This window comes from Sesamum indicum, linkage group LG8 (genome assembly GCF_000512975.1).
Source record: "Sesamum indicum cultivar Zhongzhi No. 13 linkage group LG8, S_indicum_v1.0, whole genome shotgun sequence".
Lineage (NCBI taxonomy): Eukaryota > Viridiplantae > Streptophyta > Magnoliopsida > Lamiales > Pedaliaceae > Sesamum > Sesamum indicum.
The window spans coordinates 350,113-365,307 of record NC_026152.1 but is presented as its reverse complement, the minus strand read 5'-3'; the positions used below and the strand labels follow the sequence as shown (position 1 = coordinate 365,307).

The 15,195-nt window shown below is 37.6% G+C and overlaps 2 protein-coding genes across 3 annotated transcripts in view; one reads left to right on the top strand and one right to left on the bottom strand.

Moving 5' to 3' along the window:
* LOC105167274 (protein kinase PINOID-like) lies at positions 1,750-4,100 on the bottom strand. Its single transcript, XM_011086919.2, has 2 exons — positions 3,211-4,100; positions 1,750-2,796 (listed from the first exon to the last, which is right to left on the bottom strand). Exons 1-2 carry the CDS (start codon positions 3,762-3,764, stop codon positions 2,037-2,039), a joined length of 1,314 nt encoding a protein of 437 aa, XP_011085221.1. The 5' UTR covers positions 3,765-4,100; the 3' UTR covers positions 1,750-2,036.
* Positions 7,776-15,195, top strand: part of LOC105167273 (DNA damage-binding protein 1) — a 10,682-nt gene continuing 3,262 nt past the window's right edge. Inside the window, exons 1-15 of one of the 2 annotated variants that reach the window (XM_011086918.2) lie at positions 7,776-8,070; positions 8,444-8,492; positions 9,326-9,385; positions 9,529-9,620; positions 10,015-10,066; positions 10,170-10,232; positions 10,334-10,383; positions 10,968-11,043; positions 11,457-11,666; positions 11,750-11,856; positions 11,951-12,059; positions 12,738-12,938; positions 13,025-13,240; positions 14,145-14,255; positions 14,461-14,736. In XM_011086918.2, coding sequence (XP_011085220.1) covers positions 7,967-8,070; positions 8,444-8,492; positions 9,326-9,385; positions 9,529-9,620; positions 10,015-10,066; positions 10,170-10,232; positions 10,334-10,383; positions 10,968-11,043; positions 11,457-11,666; positions 11,750-11,856; positions 11,951-12,059; positions 12,738-12,938; positions 13,025-13,240; positions 14,145-14,255; positions 14,461-14,736 — 1,776 coding nt within the window. In that variant the 5' untranslated portion in view covers positions 7,776-7,966. Of the gene's footprint in view, positions 8,071-8,443; positions 8,493-9,128; positions 9,179-9,276; positions 9,386-9,528; positions 9,621-10,014; positions 10,067-10,169; positions 10,233-10,333; positions 10,384-10,967; positions 11,044-11,456; positions 11,667-11,749; positions 11,857-11,950; positions 12,060-12,737; positions 12,939-13,024; positions 13,241-14,144; positions 14,256-14,460; positions 14,737-15,195 lie in introns of those variants that run through there. The other variant, XM_020695938.1, reaches the window with a different exon arrangement.

The following is a 15,195-nucleotide window of genomic DNA, read 5'->3' as shown; positions in this document are numbered from 1 at the left end:
TAATCCGTACTACGCTATCTATTGTGACTGGTTTATTGGGCCTTAGCGACAGCGCCTACTACTGCAACTCTATATCCCCATATACGCACATTACACAAAACAAAAATAAAAAAACTCTTTTTGCTATAACTATTCTCTGATTTCAGTAATATTTATTAATATATATATTAGAAAATAAATGTTAGAGGTTCTTAATTACACAGCATAATCAAATTACAGGGTGGCATTGGCGGCAACGTGTTCCGATAGCTAGAAGCCACGTGGGAAGCATAGGTGGGTCCAATGGGCCAGGCACTGTTGAATTAGTGTGGGAGGGTATGGCCCCGGGACAGGAGGGGGACATAGGATTAAAGAGGGATGGTGGGGCTGCCTGGTTGGCAGGTGGTCACATGAACATCCCATGTGTTGTCAAGTGTCATACCACAATCCTAAGTTCTCATCATCCATTTTTAAAAATATACTATTCCTACTATGATTTTTCACTCAATTAACTACTTTGTAGTAAAATTTCAGCATATTATATGGTCATCACATAAATATGCAGCATTGTGACATTTATTAGCAAGGATTTTGCCATTTATTCAAGAAAGTTCAAAAAATTTGAATGAGTTTCAATGTATCTCCAACTACAGTTTAATTTTTGCGCAAACACCATTTTAAACCCAACAGGATAACATACATTTGTTAAAATTATGTTTGGTATAATTGTTGTCCAACTTTTAATAATAGTTATACAAATTACCTTATTTTCCCTTTTGTTAGACGTGAAATATTAAGCGTTGTAACATTCTAAGTGTTAACACACAATTAACGATGGATAATAAATTATAGTTTAAATATGAAAAGCATAGATGTTAGTTTTGTGTGAATGCTACAACTACATTAATGGTTGAATATGGGGGGGTTGAGAAGAAAAAGGTTCCACTTCCACATGAAGCAGATTCCTACTGTCCCCCGGCGGCGCACTTTTAGAGGCTTCTTCCTCTTCTGTATTAGGAGTAGAAGACGCATCACATTTGCTGGCATCAAGCTTGCCTGTTTCTCGACACTTTTTTTTTTTTTTTTTTTCCTTTTAAAAAAGATATATAATAAAATAATTATAGCTGAATCTGATGGGATATGGAAGTTGGAATGGAATGGAAGCCTTTTATAGTGATTCAGCGTAGCCTGTGAGTGTGAGCTGTGTAGTAAAGTGAGTAATAGGTAGCGACCAAAAGTGTGGCAGTTTGGAGGAACATTCATTTGGAGAGGAGAGAAAAAGGTTACTTAATTTTGGGCAGATTTTCTACACTTTTCAAGACCGCCTCAATCCCCTACTTTCCTCCTTTCCCCCTCCAACCCCTGCCCAACATTTGCTCCAACTATACCTCCTACTTCACCCCCTAATAACAATAATTCTAATCATCCCAACTAAATTAATTACATATTTAAATTAAATTTAATCATAATTAAACTAAATAGATGATAAGTGAGCATTACATTTATTTTATGATTAATTTGAATTTGACCATACTTAATTTGCATAAAAATTTTCTTTCCTGACAATTGTTGTCGATAACGTTTTTTTAGAAAAAACAATACAAAAACACCAATAATCTTTTTCTTTTAAGTTTACTATGGAGCGCTGATCACTTGTTGGTTTGGTTTTGAAATCTGAAAGCAATAATCTTTTCGCATAAATCAGTAAAAATTGTTAAAGTTGAAAAGGTTGAGTTATATATCAAACATACATACATCTTTTGCTTCTTTTTTTTTTAATTTTCTCCGGCTCCTGTATTTACATTGACGTTTTTCTCTTGTCCACAAGAAGACCAATTGGAGAAATCTTCTTGTGTGGATTCAAATACTTTGGTCGTCCTATAATATAAACAGGGAATTCAACTCATTATGACACAATAATTATGTGAAAGCCGTTATATCGCCGCATCCCACCACTTTACGTTGTCTATTTATATCTTTTCTTTCTTTCCCACCTAATACATAGTACAAAAAATAATACTATGTTAATTTAATTACATCCTCCTAACCTAAACTTGTCAGAAAACACCAAACGGGGCTGTTCCATGACGCAACGCAGCCGTCTTCTTTGTCTGGCTACCCGGCACATACGGCGGTGTTGCCGATCGAATTAATGCGAAGTTCAACCCCTTGAAAAATGGGTGGGTTTTTACATCGGCCGCCCCGCGCTTCGACCCGAGCCTCCTGTTCGGATCCTTGTTCAGCAACCCGGAGATCAAGTCCCGAGCGTGCATTTCACTCGCACCGCAGGGGGTTTCGTTGGGGAAGGCCAGCGGTTTTTTCGCGATGTTACGCAGTGTAGCTTGGTTGGTCTCCCCAGCAAAGGGTGTCCTACCATAAATCATCTCGTACATAAAGATGCCAAGCGCCCACCAATCAACGGCGTTGCCGTGGGACCCGCCGGAAGCCACCTCAGGCGCCACGTACTCGTGGGTCCCAACAAAGGAACATGACCTGGCTGCGATGGGCTCAGCCACGAACAGCCGGTTCGCAGCGAGTGTTTGAATTTTCTTCGACCGGAATAACCGGGTGGAGATACAGGAGAATGGGGTCAGCGAGCCGGAGCCATGGACTGCCTTTGGTGAGGATAACGGGTCAGGAGAAAATGCAGGAGATTCGACGGCTGGGATTGCGTCGGAGCAAAGGGAGAGATCAAAGTCGGTGAGCATGATGTGACCGTCGGATCTAACCAGCACGTTTTCAGGCTTTAAATCCCTGTAGATTATTCCCAACATGTGGAGGTACTCTAATGCTACTAAAACCTCTGCTGCATAAAACCTGAAAAATAATTCCAGGACCAGTTAGCACCTTCCACAAAAGAGAATAACTGTTGTATTTGGCTACGTCAAACATTTTCTTCTGATTAAGGTGAACTTCAAATGACCAAACACAAGAAAAGGTGAAGTTTCATTAATGGAACCTTGTGGCCAAGATGGATTTCTCATCCCACCTTTTGTTTTTTCTTGAATAAAATTTCAAATAAGAAAAGCTGCGCAACTTGTTCAGCTTTTGCAGGTATAAAGAAACAAGTAAGTGGTCTGAAATTACCAAACAAAAGCACATCTCAAAACCATATGTATCGATCATAGAGCAAGAAAAATGCATTGTAATGACAAGTCTCACTTCATGTAAGTTAGATACATTCGAGGGATGAATTGAATAAAAGAAAACAAAATGTAGAAAAAGATTTACCTAGCCGAGCTGAGAGAGAAGCGTTTCTGCGGCTGTCTATATCTAAGAGAATGCAAATCGCCACCGGAACAGTACTCCATGACCACACAAGAGAAATTCGATGCCTCAAATTCCGCAAAAAGTGTAGGCAAAAACGGATGATCTAACAGCTTCATGATTTTCCTCTCAGTCTCCGCTCTCTGAGTCTTTTTCTTCATAGCCAACACCTCATTATCCACCACCTTCATGGCGTAGAGTCGCCCCTCATCCACCGGGCCGCGGAGCCGGCAGAGGTAAACTCTGCCGATATCACCGCTCCCGATCTGCCGCACCAAGCTAAAGTCTCGGAAGCTTAAGTTCGTTTTGAAACGAATAGCTTGGAACGAGGAGTCCGATGACCGGTGCGGCTTCAGCGCAGCCTGCTGCTCCGGCGAGCTCGTCGGCAGCTCGAACGACAACCGGCTGAAGCTGGTGCAATGGCTGAGAGTTGTGTCGCTGCTCATTGAACTGATTTTGCTGGAAGAAAATCCTTCAGAAACAAGCTCCTCCGAGTTCCTGCGGGAATCGTCTAACATTTTATGGACGATTTCATGTATGAAACCCACTGTTTCGTTCACGAACAAATTAATAATGCGTAATTGTTTCTTTTTAATTCTGCGGAAGAATCAGATACGAAGAGTGGAGATGGGAATGTCTGGCGATTAATGAATGAACAGTGCCAAAAAGCAGACAAGAATCAGCAAAGTCAAAAATTCACCCACACCCTCAAAGAGTGAGACAAAAAGCTCTAGCTAAGGAAATACAGAGAAGGCACAGCAGATGATTAGGGTTTAACAGACGTTAGTAGTAAAATGCTATGGCTTCTGCCTGTGGTTCTGTGTCTCTCTAATCTCTCTCTATATATATGTGTGTGTAGGTTTTAGAGAGAGAAATAGTGGGTTGGGAAAAAAATTAAGAAACATCGTACGGAGGCCAGTGATTAAATTTAATGAGTTAATTGTGTACTTATTAATCAATCAGTAATTGTGGTTTTTTTTTGTAAGTGGTACGGGAGAAAAAATTATTTCCTGGAAGTTTCACTTGTGTCCGGCACGTGAGGATACTGTGCTGCACGTGCGGTTTTTTAATCGGGATGCTTGATTTTTCGCCATTGCTGACGTAAGGGTGGTGATTTGGCACGAAATTGTTATTTGCTCATTGCTTTTTTATTACAGACAGAAGGTACAGTAGGCGTGGTTTGGAGTTTGGCTCTTGAAAGTAACCTTTTGATTGTGAAAATATCGAGATTGCCCTTGGTGGGATTCATTTGATTGTGGCAGATGGGTCGTACTGTTGTGTAATTTTAGAAGAGTCCAAAAGACCTCAAAGTATGGGCCCTCGTCCGTAGAGCAAAAGTTGCGTCAGGGATTGCAGGTCTAATTAATTAAACCCAGCAAAACCCCTCTCCTCTCCCCTCCCCTCCCCTGCATTATTTTCAATTTTCTCTCTAATCTCTCTCTCTCTCTCTCTCTCTCTCTCTCTATATATATATATGCATACATATATAGAGAGAGAGAGAGAGTGCAAGGTTGGCTGATTTGTAGCCACAATTAACATGCCCAATTTATTGTGGTGGAGTTGAAATGGTGCGACACTTAGGCCCCAGAGCCGTTGATGTTTAACGTTATCGATGCCATTGCTGCCTCAACCTGATTTTACATGAGATTCTGCAAATTGTCGACCTATCGCCACCCTCAAATTCAATAATAATGTTCTAACTCATACCACCCCTTTTTCCACAAACTACGTACACTACTTCTTCTACTCCTCTCTTTCTTTCTGGTGGCAGGCCCCAATTCCAGTTTTAGAGAGTATTATATTACCGGTTTGTACCTTTCTATATATTAATGCAATTTGTGAGATTATATTTGCCACTCATCATTACTTTATTTACTTAACAAGTATTAATTAATTAGTAGCTAGGATCAATTATAATTATATGAAAGAAAATACATGCATATATAATTAATTAATTAATTGTATATAATGAATGTTATGGAAAAAGATAAAAGAGGCAGTAAGATGAAAGTGGATGAAAGCAGTCATGCAAAAGTATATATGCGTGATATGCCCTCAATATTGGAACCAAAAGGGTCTTCTACAGTTGGACTTGGAAAAGAGACCATCTCATCATGCATCATACAACATTACCCAGCCCCCATGTGCAACAAGCATATATACTCTCTTTTTCTTTTTTTAATATATTAGTCGTTATAGCACACTGTCCGTATATATATAATACATAATTTTTTATAGATCACAGTCTCAAAAATGATTTTTGTATATTTCATAGCAACCTTTTTTTCCCCATGTCAAAATAATTAATGTGATGGAGTTTGATATATACAAGAGAATGATGATTATTGAATAGGACGGGGCATGAATTGATGGTAATAGAAGCCAATAAATGGCCTGGGAAAAGGCAGCCAAAAAGTAGATAAATTTGGAGCTGCTACATATGATGTCTGAAAAATCATCTGTAAAGAGAAGGCCCAACACCCATAATTAAGCTTCTTGTTTGTTAGTTGAGTGTCAAATCTTTTCATTCTAAAGACTTGTAGTTACCATTATTTCAGTTGAATTATATAGTTATAGTTTCCCTACTACTAAAATCATATACAAATTATGCATGGAATCTTCAATAGTACCCAAGCTAGCTAGCTGTATATTATTTTGATTTATATCAGTAGGACCAACATACATCAAAATTCAAAACCCCACCACAAAAGTTGCATTGCACTTCAAATAGCGCCAACCAATGAAATTATACAAGATTTGTATTTTAAGAAAGAATATATAGTTTAATTACTTCATTAATCAACAAGGATTAATTGAGAAATAAGAGTGAAATTGATAAGCATAAATTTTTTGTTTATGATCGCACAGGTGGATTATTAGTGGATTCAGGTAGCTGCTATTTCTTAATCAAGAAGATTTTGTGGGATTCGTAATTCGCTTTTCTAGATTTTGCATCATCTTCTGTCCCAAGTTTAAGGGCTAATCATCTCCAAATTATATACCTAGATAATTAAATATTGACTTCAAACCTAGCTATCAAGGAGCTAGATCGTGCCAATTTTTTTGTTACAATATGAGAGATCGATGATGGATATATTATTTATCATAAGATATTAATTAAAATCCATGTTATTTTACTACATTGTATGAATGCAAGTGTTCATATCTATGATCAGCATCTTTCATTAAAAAATTTGATCAATAAACATCTAACATAAGATGCAGCTTAAAAAATCTATATATATATAGGTGATTTATGATGAGAAACACAGTAGCAATATTCTCGGTGTTTTGAGAGGGAGACAAACGGACAATATATGTCGTCACATCGACAAAACCCTAGTTACGCACCTGTTCACATTTATAATTTAATAAATAGCAACTACGTGTTTTGAGGGGTATTACTTACATTAACATAATCACCAAATCAGGAAAAACCCAAATATAGGAAAAAATAAGGTTACGACACCGAGAGTTGTTGGAATCTACTTCCAGTTTCTTGGTAATATAACACACACACACACACACACAAAAAAAAAAAAAAAAAGAGTTATATATATATATATGTACGTACTGTTTGCTTTGTTTCCATGTCTCTTGGCATGATGGCATCAACAATAAACTAGTTGTTCATCTTATTTAAGATTTAGTGCAACAAGTTGCTGATTTCAGCAAATGTTTCTTTAATTTAATACATTGATTCCTTGGCAAACTGGCATCATCATCAGTTAGTGAACTGTAGATTAGCCCAGTTTTTGTCCTTTCAATTATATTAACTTATCTTCTCATTAAATTTATTTATCAGTGTTCAAAATCTCATTATATATTGCACGTTTGATATAATCATCATGTCCTCAAGTTATTCACATATTTATTTTTCTGTCATTTTGTAAATGACCTAATTAATTAATTAATTATATAGATATGGATCTAAATCCAACCCGTACCATGAAATTTCCCATCGTTGATGATACCTAATTTGCAATGTATCAAAACGTTAAGGACAATTAGATTTTAACTAGGGCCCTAATTTGTTCTCGAAATCATGATTATGATAAAATGGGCTTCTATCCCATGTGGGCCTTGGTTTTTGTTGATCACTTCATTTGACTCAACGCCTCAAGACACAGCAGCATCCATAACTTGGGCCACCATATTCAAAGTCGTTCTTGGATCATTGCAGTATCTGATCATGTGTTTTTATCCATAACATTCCTGTCCTGTGCTGTATAAAGTAGAAGAAATTTCGAAATAATATACTACTTCAGTATCAATGTGTTTATAAGAAAATTGAAACCTTCCACCAATTTTTACCACATTTCTGAACGATTCTAAACTTTATGGGCCTGGACTGGCTCAACTCCAGAATTGCAACCCATGTCCTTATGGGCTTAAACCATGTCCAAACCCCCAATGCGTTCCCTTCTGGGCTTAGCCCATCTTCAAACCCCGAACTGACGACACCGTTTGGCTGAGTATCTTCAACCGGTCAAAGTTCTGTTTTGCCCTTACATGTGTCCCCCTTCCCCTCCGGTTGCAACCCACGGCGCCGTTTTACTGCAATAAATTGCGAATTGCTAGTTCCATTTCTTCTTCTTCGACCACTACCAGTGTCAGCTGAAGCCTCTCTTCTAGCCAAGACTCACACTGCAGCACGCTGTCAAGTCTAGGGTTCGGACTGTAAGACCAATACCCATACGCACAGACAGAGTAGATAGAGATGAGTGTATGGAATTATGTGGTGACGGCTCACAAGCCGACAAATGTTACTCATTCCTGCGTCGGCAATTTCACCGGTCCGCAGGAGCTCAATCTCATCATTGCGTAAGTGTGCCTACATACGCAGTACAATGTACAACCCTTTTTCTTCCCAATTATTCTGCCTATATACACTCCCTGGTTTCTGTAATTCCATTATTGTTCTCAGTCAGTTAGCAGTTCAGAAGAATCTTGTTTTTAATCGTGCATGTTCGTTTCGGTTTTTAACTCCAAGGAAAATAGATAATATTCAAGCTACCTCTTCTTCGGTGAAGGTCATTGTTGATAGTGAAACTATTAGGATTGGTTATGTTTTGTTTTCTCGTCTTTAGATGTAACTATGCAGTCACAATGGGACTTAATATTTATGCGTTTTCTATATCATTCTTATTTATTTCAATCTCTAGTGTCCCCGTTTGAAATTCATTTTAATATACAGGAAATGCACCCGAATAGAGATCCATTTACTCACCCCTCAAGGTTTACAGGTATAAGAGTCTGGTTTCATAAGAAAAATTACTGCAAAAGCAGTCTGCTTTGCCTATTATAATTTGTTTGACAACCAGTTATTAGAAGATTGGTGCTTTTCACAATAATGAATTAAGTTTAATTGTTTTTTATGGTTCCAGGGCTCACATAATGGTTTATGTTCTAAATTGTCATACAAGCAAGCTAATTTTGTAGATACTTGTAGGGTAGTTTGGTTAGACAAGGGCTATGCTCGGGAAAGCTTATGCTTTTTCTCACAAGGCACTGAATTGTCTACAGGAAATGCAACTTCGATTATGTGCTAATACTATTCTTGTTTTAGGTAGGGTAAGCCATCTATTTGGACATGCTAAGTCTCCCTTGGCATGTCGGTTAGCTACCTGGTATAGGAAAGACATTCCAGCTGGACTGTAATTTCTCCATTTTCCACTGGATGTATCGCATTGCTAACATATAGAGAGGTGCAAAGTATGAAAAGCAAGTCAGGGAGACACATTAAAAATTAAGAGAATACGTCTTTCACTCTTCAACCGACTGGGAGGTTTACGATGGGGATGGTAGCACGGGCATGTAGAAGGGATTATTACATAGGATGGTAAAATGGAAGTCCTGCAGAGAAAATTGAGGTGGGACCGTGGGAGGGATGGAGGATGGAGTCCATGCTTGGGTTTATTTGTTTTTCAAGGTTAATTCTACGAGCTTCAACTCTAGAAGGGGGACAGTACTGGCTACTCTATGCAATCATAATAGCTTAACTTCACCCAGAATTGTTTTATCATGTAGGTACTGTCGGTCTGATAAAATCATATGTCCAATGAATTCTGATTTACAGGCTATGTTGGATGTACCAATTTATGGGAGAATCGCCACGCTAGAGCTTTTCCGCCCACATGTGAGTGTAAAAATGGAAATACGAAACTTTGGTTTGCGACAGTCATTTGATTAAGAAATTACATTCCATTTAGTTTTGTCCTCATGTACTCAAACAATAGGAAAAATGGACAGCAGTATCTTACTCTCTGACTAACTGGACAGGGAGAACCTCAGGATCTCCTCTTCGTAGCTACAGAAAGATATAAATTCTGTGTTTTGCATTGGGATGCTGAGGCTGCTGAGGTCATCACAAGGTCTGAGAGCTAGTATATTCAAACTTTTATTGTAGTTGAGATTATTTTATTCTTATCTGCTCATAGGTTCTCACTCCCTATGTCAAAATACTTCACAAACATGAATCTATCTCAATTACATGAGTTAGCACTGTTCCCGGGTGCATGTGCATAATATACTTGGAATTTTTAAATCTCCAAATAATTTCATGATTGTCATGAGTCTCCTAACGATGTGTTGGGTGGAAATAATTTATTCATAGCAATCAGGACAAGCCCTTTGGGCTTGTCTTTTCTTTTCAAGGTTATCTTGTTGTCATGATTGTTGGCGTCCATGTCATCATCCATTCTCCATGAATTATTACTTAAAAGTTATTTGTTTCCTCATTTTGGGGTCCTTCCACCATTAAACTAGGGCAATGGGGGATGTTTCAGATCGAATTGGTCGCCCCACAGACAATGGACAGGTAACTGTGTAATCTGGAAATATTCATGTCAGCACATGGATAAAAAATTTGTTTATTTAGGGAAGTATGCAAGTTTATTATTCTTCGTTATCTCTCTGTGTAGATTGGCATAATTGATCCAGATTGCAGATTGATAGGACTTCATCTATATGATGGATTATTCAAGGTATTGGTCTTTCTCTTTTGCTTCTTTGTGGGTGTTTAAACTTCAATTTTTCACAGTATATTTTTTCCATATATTTTAAGAAATTGTGTTTGGTTTTTTAGGTCATTCCATTCGATAACAAGGGCCAGCTCAAGGAAGCATTCAATATTAGGTGATTGTTTCTGATAGCAAACTCTAGCAATGTCCTTTGCCAGAACTGAAGTGGAGGCCTCTTATTCCTGAAAAATTGTTTGATTATTGCGGTTACTGCAGACTTTCCTGCTATATAGCTGATCAAACTGCTTATTTGTTGTTAGTTAACTTGATGTTCCTGCCTTTATGTAGCTGATGTTTATAGCTGATAGAAGACACTTTTTCTTTATGTTCGATTATGAAGAAAGATGGAGTCCCTGCATCTATATTTAAAAACATACAAGTTGTGAAACTTTTGGCTGTTTGCCTGATGTCTCCCAATCTCTGAAAATTGGAGGTTGGGTCTTGTTGCATCCTAGTCCTATGGCTCTCGGTTAAATATTCTCCACTTGTTCTATATTCATTTCGCCTTTTCATTTATGCAAAGTTCTAACCTGCAGTTGTACATAGAAGTATTCTTTGTCGTTTGATAAAATTCTAAAGAAACTTTGTGTTTATTGCGAGAACATGTGCATTACATAGAATTCATCTTGTCCTTGTGAAATGGACTGATTGATTCCTAACTTTTTTCTACCTTATATACTCATTTTTGCCTCTTTTCAGGCTTGAGGAGCTTCAAGTTTTGGATATCAAGTTTTTGTATGGCTGCCCAAGGCCAACCATTGTTGTACTTTACCAGGTTCTGAATTTTAGCACTTATCCAAAAAGAGTTTGATTGTGTTAGCAGTTTTTCTCCATGCATGGAGGAAATCTATTTGCTTGAGGCTAGTGATCAATTGGTTTTTGTGAAATCAATCTGAGGTTCTAAGCACATGAATGCATTAGTCAATATTTTGTATGTGTTGATGGTTTCTTGCGGCCTCAAGTGTGTTGCTTTGGTTGGTGTTAGGAATGGAGTCATCAAATATTCCCACTCTATGATCCATATACCATTCTCTTGTCCAAGGATGATATTTCTCAAATGAGTAGCCGACCTTTTTGGGAATATATTTGCATTTGTACATGCTTTTTATTTCTAGTGGTCGTCAATCATGTTTGAGAATTCTTCTTAGCTTGTCACTTATCACGTATCATTACTGCTTTGATTGATAGGATAACAAGGATGCTCGTCATGTGAAAACATATGAGGTCACTTTGAAGGATAAGGATTTTGTTGAGGGCCCATGGTCTCAGAACAATCTTGATAACGGGGCAGACTTGTTAATCCCTGTGCCACCTCCTCTTTGTGGTGTCCTAATTATTGGTGAAGAGACTATTGTTTATTGCAGTGCCTCAGCTTTCAAGGCAATCCCAATTAGACCTGTAGGTTACCTATTCTGGTGCTACATCTATTTTAACTCATTTGAACTGTGATGCTTGATCTTGTTTGCATTTTATTCTTTTAGTCTATCACAAGAGCTTATGGTAGGGTTGATGCTGACGGTTCTCGCTACTTACTCGGGGATCATAATGGCCTTCTGCACCTACTTGTCATAACCCATGAAAGAGAGAAGTGAGTTTGTATCTTCACTTTTAATTCTTAGAGATAGGCTTGTATTTGAACTGTTTGACATGCCTTAATATTTTTCCATTTGAAATCCTTCTAGAGTAACTGGACTCAAAATTGAACTCTTGGGGGAAACGTCTGTTGCATCGTCAATTTCATATCTTGATAATGCTGTTGTTTTTGTTGGCTCAAGTTATGGAGATTCACAGGTTTGTAGAGTATATCTCCCATTTTAATCTCCTCGATCAAGCTATCTTTCTGGGATAAAAACTTTTTCTTTTTCCTGTTTTATTCTGATATGCAATTATGAGAGAGCAAAAAATTCGCAAAATCCAGGATTTAACATATGTCTTGTTTCTATTATACTGAGTTAACAAATTTATCTGTGTGCATTTCTATGAACCACTCTTAACTTCGTTTTTCTAAGTTCTCTTGTTTCATATACATCCTTCAATTATATGTAACATCATGTTGCAGATAAGTTGAATTTCAATCAGTTCACTCCAATTTATCTGATGTACAGAACTATCTGTTCACCATTTTTCTCACTCAAGTCATTTCATGTGCTCCAAGGGACTGTTTTGTTAGACGCAGGTCACGGCACTGCAGTCTTTATCTTCCTTTTTTCTTATTTTTGGTTTCTTTTATATTTGTTTGGTTGTTCGACTTTTATTTGGTTATATACTTTGGAGGTGTATGTTCTCATGTTACTAAAGGTTACTGCTTTGGTATACAGATCCATATATGTTTTGTTCGCTTGCTACTAAATCTGGACTGTGTAAATATAGATTATAACTGCTTTTACTGTTAATTGTGTCAACACGTAGTTTAGGTCTTTATATTTATTTGCATATATGTTTGATTGTGTATCTCTCATATTAATCCAGCTCATAAAGCTTAATCTTCATCCGGATGCAAAAGGTTCTTATGTAGAAGTTCTTGAAAGGTATGTCAATTTGGGGCCAATTGTTGACTTCTGTGTGGTTGACTTAGAGAGGCAAGGTCAAGGTCAGGTTGTAACTTGCTCAGGAGCCTACAAAGATGGTTCTCTTCGCATTGTTCGCAATGGGATCGGGATAAATGAACAGGTCTGGCATTGATAAGCTTTGTATTGCCGAAAGTATCCAATTCTCGTTATTTTCTTGGTGTAATCAATGTTCTATATAATTCATAGGCATCTGTAGAGCTTCAAGGAATCAAAGGGATGTGGTCGCTACGATCAGCTAGTGATGATCCTCATGATACTTTCTTGGTTGTAAGCTTTATTAGCGAGACACGTATTTTGGCGATGAATCTTGAGGATGAATTGGAGGAAACTGAGATAGAAGGTTTTTATTCAAATGTCCAGACATTATTTTGTCATGATGCTATTTATGATCAACTTGTGCAGGTATGATTGTCGTAGCACGCAAAAATCCTTTCATTAGCCTTTTAGCATTCATCTTAATGTGATGAGTTTATCATGCATTGTCATGATCGCCTTCAAAAAGAGTGTGTGGTTGTGATGGTCCGCATTACTATGTTCTCCAAGAGAAGTGGATGGCTTTTTTGCTTTTTTACTTTACACATTAAGAGTGTAAAGTACCACAGCACGTTTTTATCAGCTATCCGCTGATAATTCCTTGTTCTTTTCAGTCATTTTAGCCAGTCTCTCCATGAAGGATAATCTATGTTTATAAACAAGTTCATCTGAATTTAGAACCTTTAAGGGAGAGAACATCAATGATCCTGCTAATAGAGCTTCCGAAAGTATGATTTCAAATGCTTGATTAGACTCCCTTCTATCATGATTCTTATATCCTGATTCTTTTCTGCCCTATTCCTCTTCTTATATTGGTGATAAGATGCACAATATAATCACTTCTTCTCTGCCACTATGCCATAGTGAATGAATGGTATAACTGGAATGCTTCTCCCTCCTTCACTAAAATGGGCAATATTATTCGATTTCTGGTACTTGTGAAGCGAGATATGATGAGAATGAATTAATTATTGGATTGAGAGATCACTGAAAAATAACACTGAAGTGCAACTGGGGTTTAGCTTCTTATTACTAACAGGAGTTGATTAGTCATGGACCTCATGGTTATGAGGACTATAGTTGCCCTTGGTTCTTTATCATGTTGTATTTTTCTTTTTCTTTGTCTTGGTAATGGGCGTGAAACCATTGTTCTAATTCTGCCATTTGCTGATTTGTACTTTTGTCGGAGAATACTTGTAGGAACTGTGCACACGTATTCCTTCTGTAAGATTATTTCTCTAGCGCATGTGTTAACTGGCAAAATATCATGCAGGTTACTTCGACCTCGGTCAGATTGGTGAGTTCTACCTCTAGAGAGCTCCGGCATGAATGGTTTGCTCCAGCAGGGTATTCAGTCAATGTTGCCACAGCCAGTGCAACTCAGGTATAATTTCTAACCATTTGGTCAGAGGAAAATCTTGGAACAGAATGTTCGACAAGAAGCTAAATGTATCAAATTCAGTTGATAAACTGTTCGCAAAGATGATATAGTACAGCACTTTGTTTGTCACCAGGCCATCGTGATCTATTGGTCTTTTCATTTGAATTCTTATTTAGCTTCCTCAATTTTTGGACATTTATCCTGACAGGTTTTGTTGGCTACTGGTGGTGGCCATCTTGTCTATCTAGAAATTGGTGATGGAGTGTTGACAGAAGTGAAAAATGCTCAACTGGAGTATGACATTTCATGCCTGGACATTAATCCAATTGGTGATAATCCAAATTATAGTCAACTAGCAGCAGTGGGAATGTGGACAGATATCAGTGTCAGGATATTTTCACTGCCTGACTTGAATCTTATTACAAAGGAGCACTTGGGAGGGGAAATAATTCCACGATCTGTACTTTTATGTTCCTTTGAAGGAGTAAGTTTCATTCTTAATTATGTGAATTTGGCATTTTATGTGTACATTGATTGCGCTTTTGTTCTGAGTTACTCAGATGGAGACATTTCGGCTGTTGGGTATTGATTTTCCTTGATTCTTCTACAATGAACAGAAAATGTTTGGCTTTTCATGTGTACATTTTTAGGTTATCGATGTGGACCAGTTCTACGAATTTTTTCTAGTTTACTTAGGCTGTTGGATAGATTATTTTCCCCTTGATGTTTTATGGTGAAACAGGATATCTTTGCATTCTCATATATTCTTCTTTTGGGTTTTCAACGTGCTATACTGCTATTTACAAGAACACAATGGGATTCACTTAAATTGGCTGTCTTGAACAGAAATATTCATTTTATAAGAATGTTTACAGGAAGTTCATGAAATTTTCCTGCAAAGCACACAATTTTCTTGCAAAATGCCTTGTTTGCTCCCTCTTTT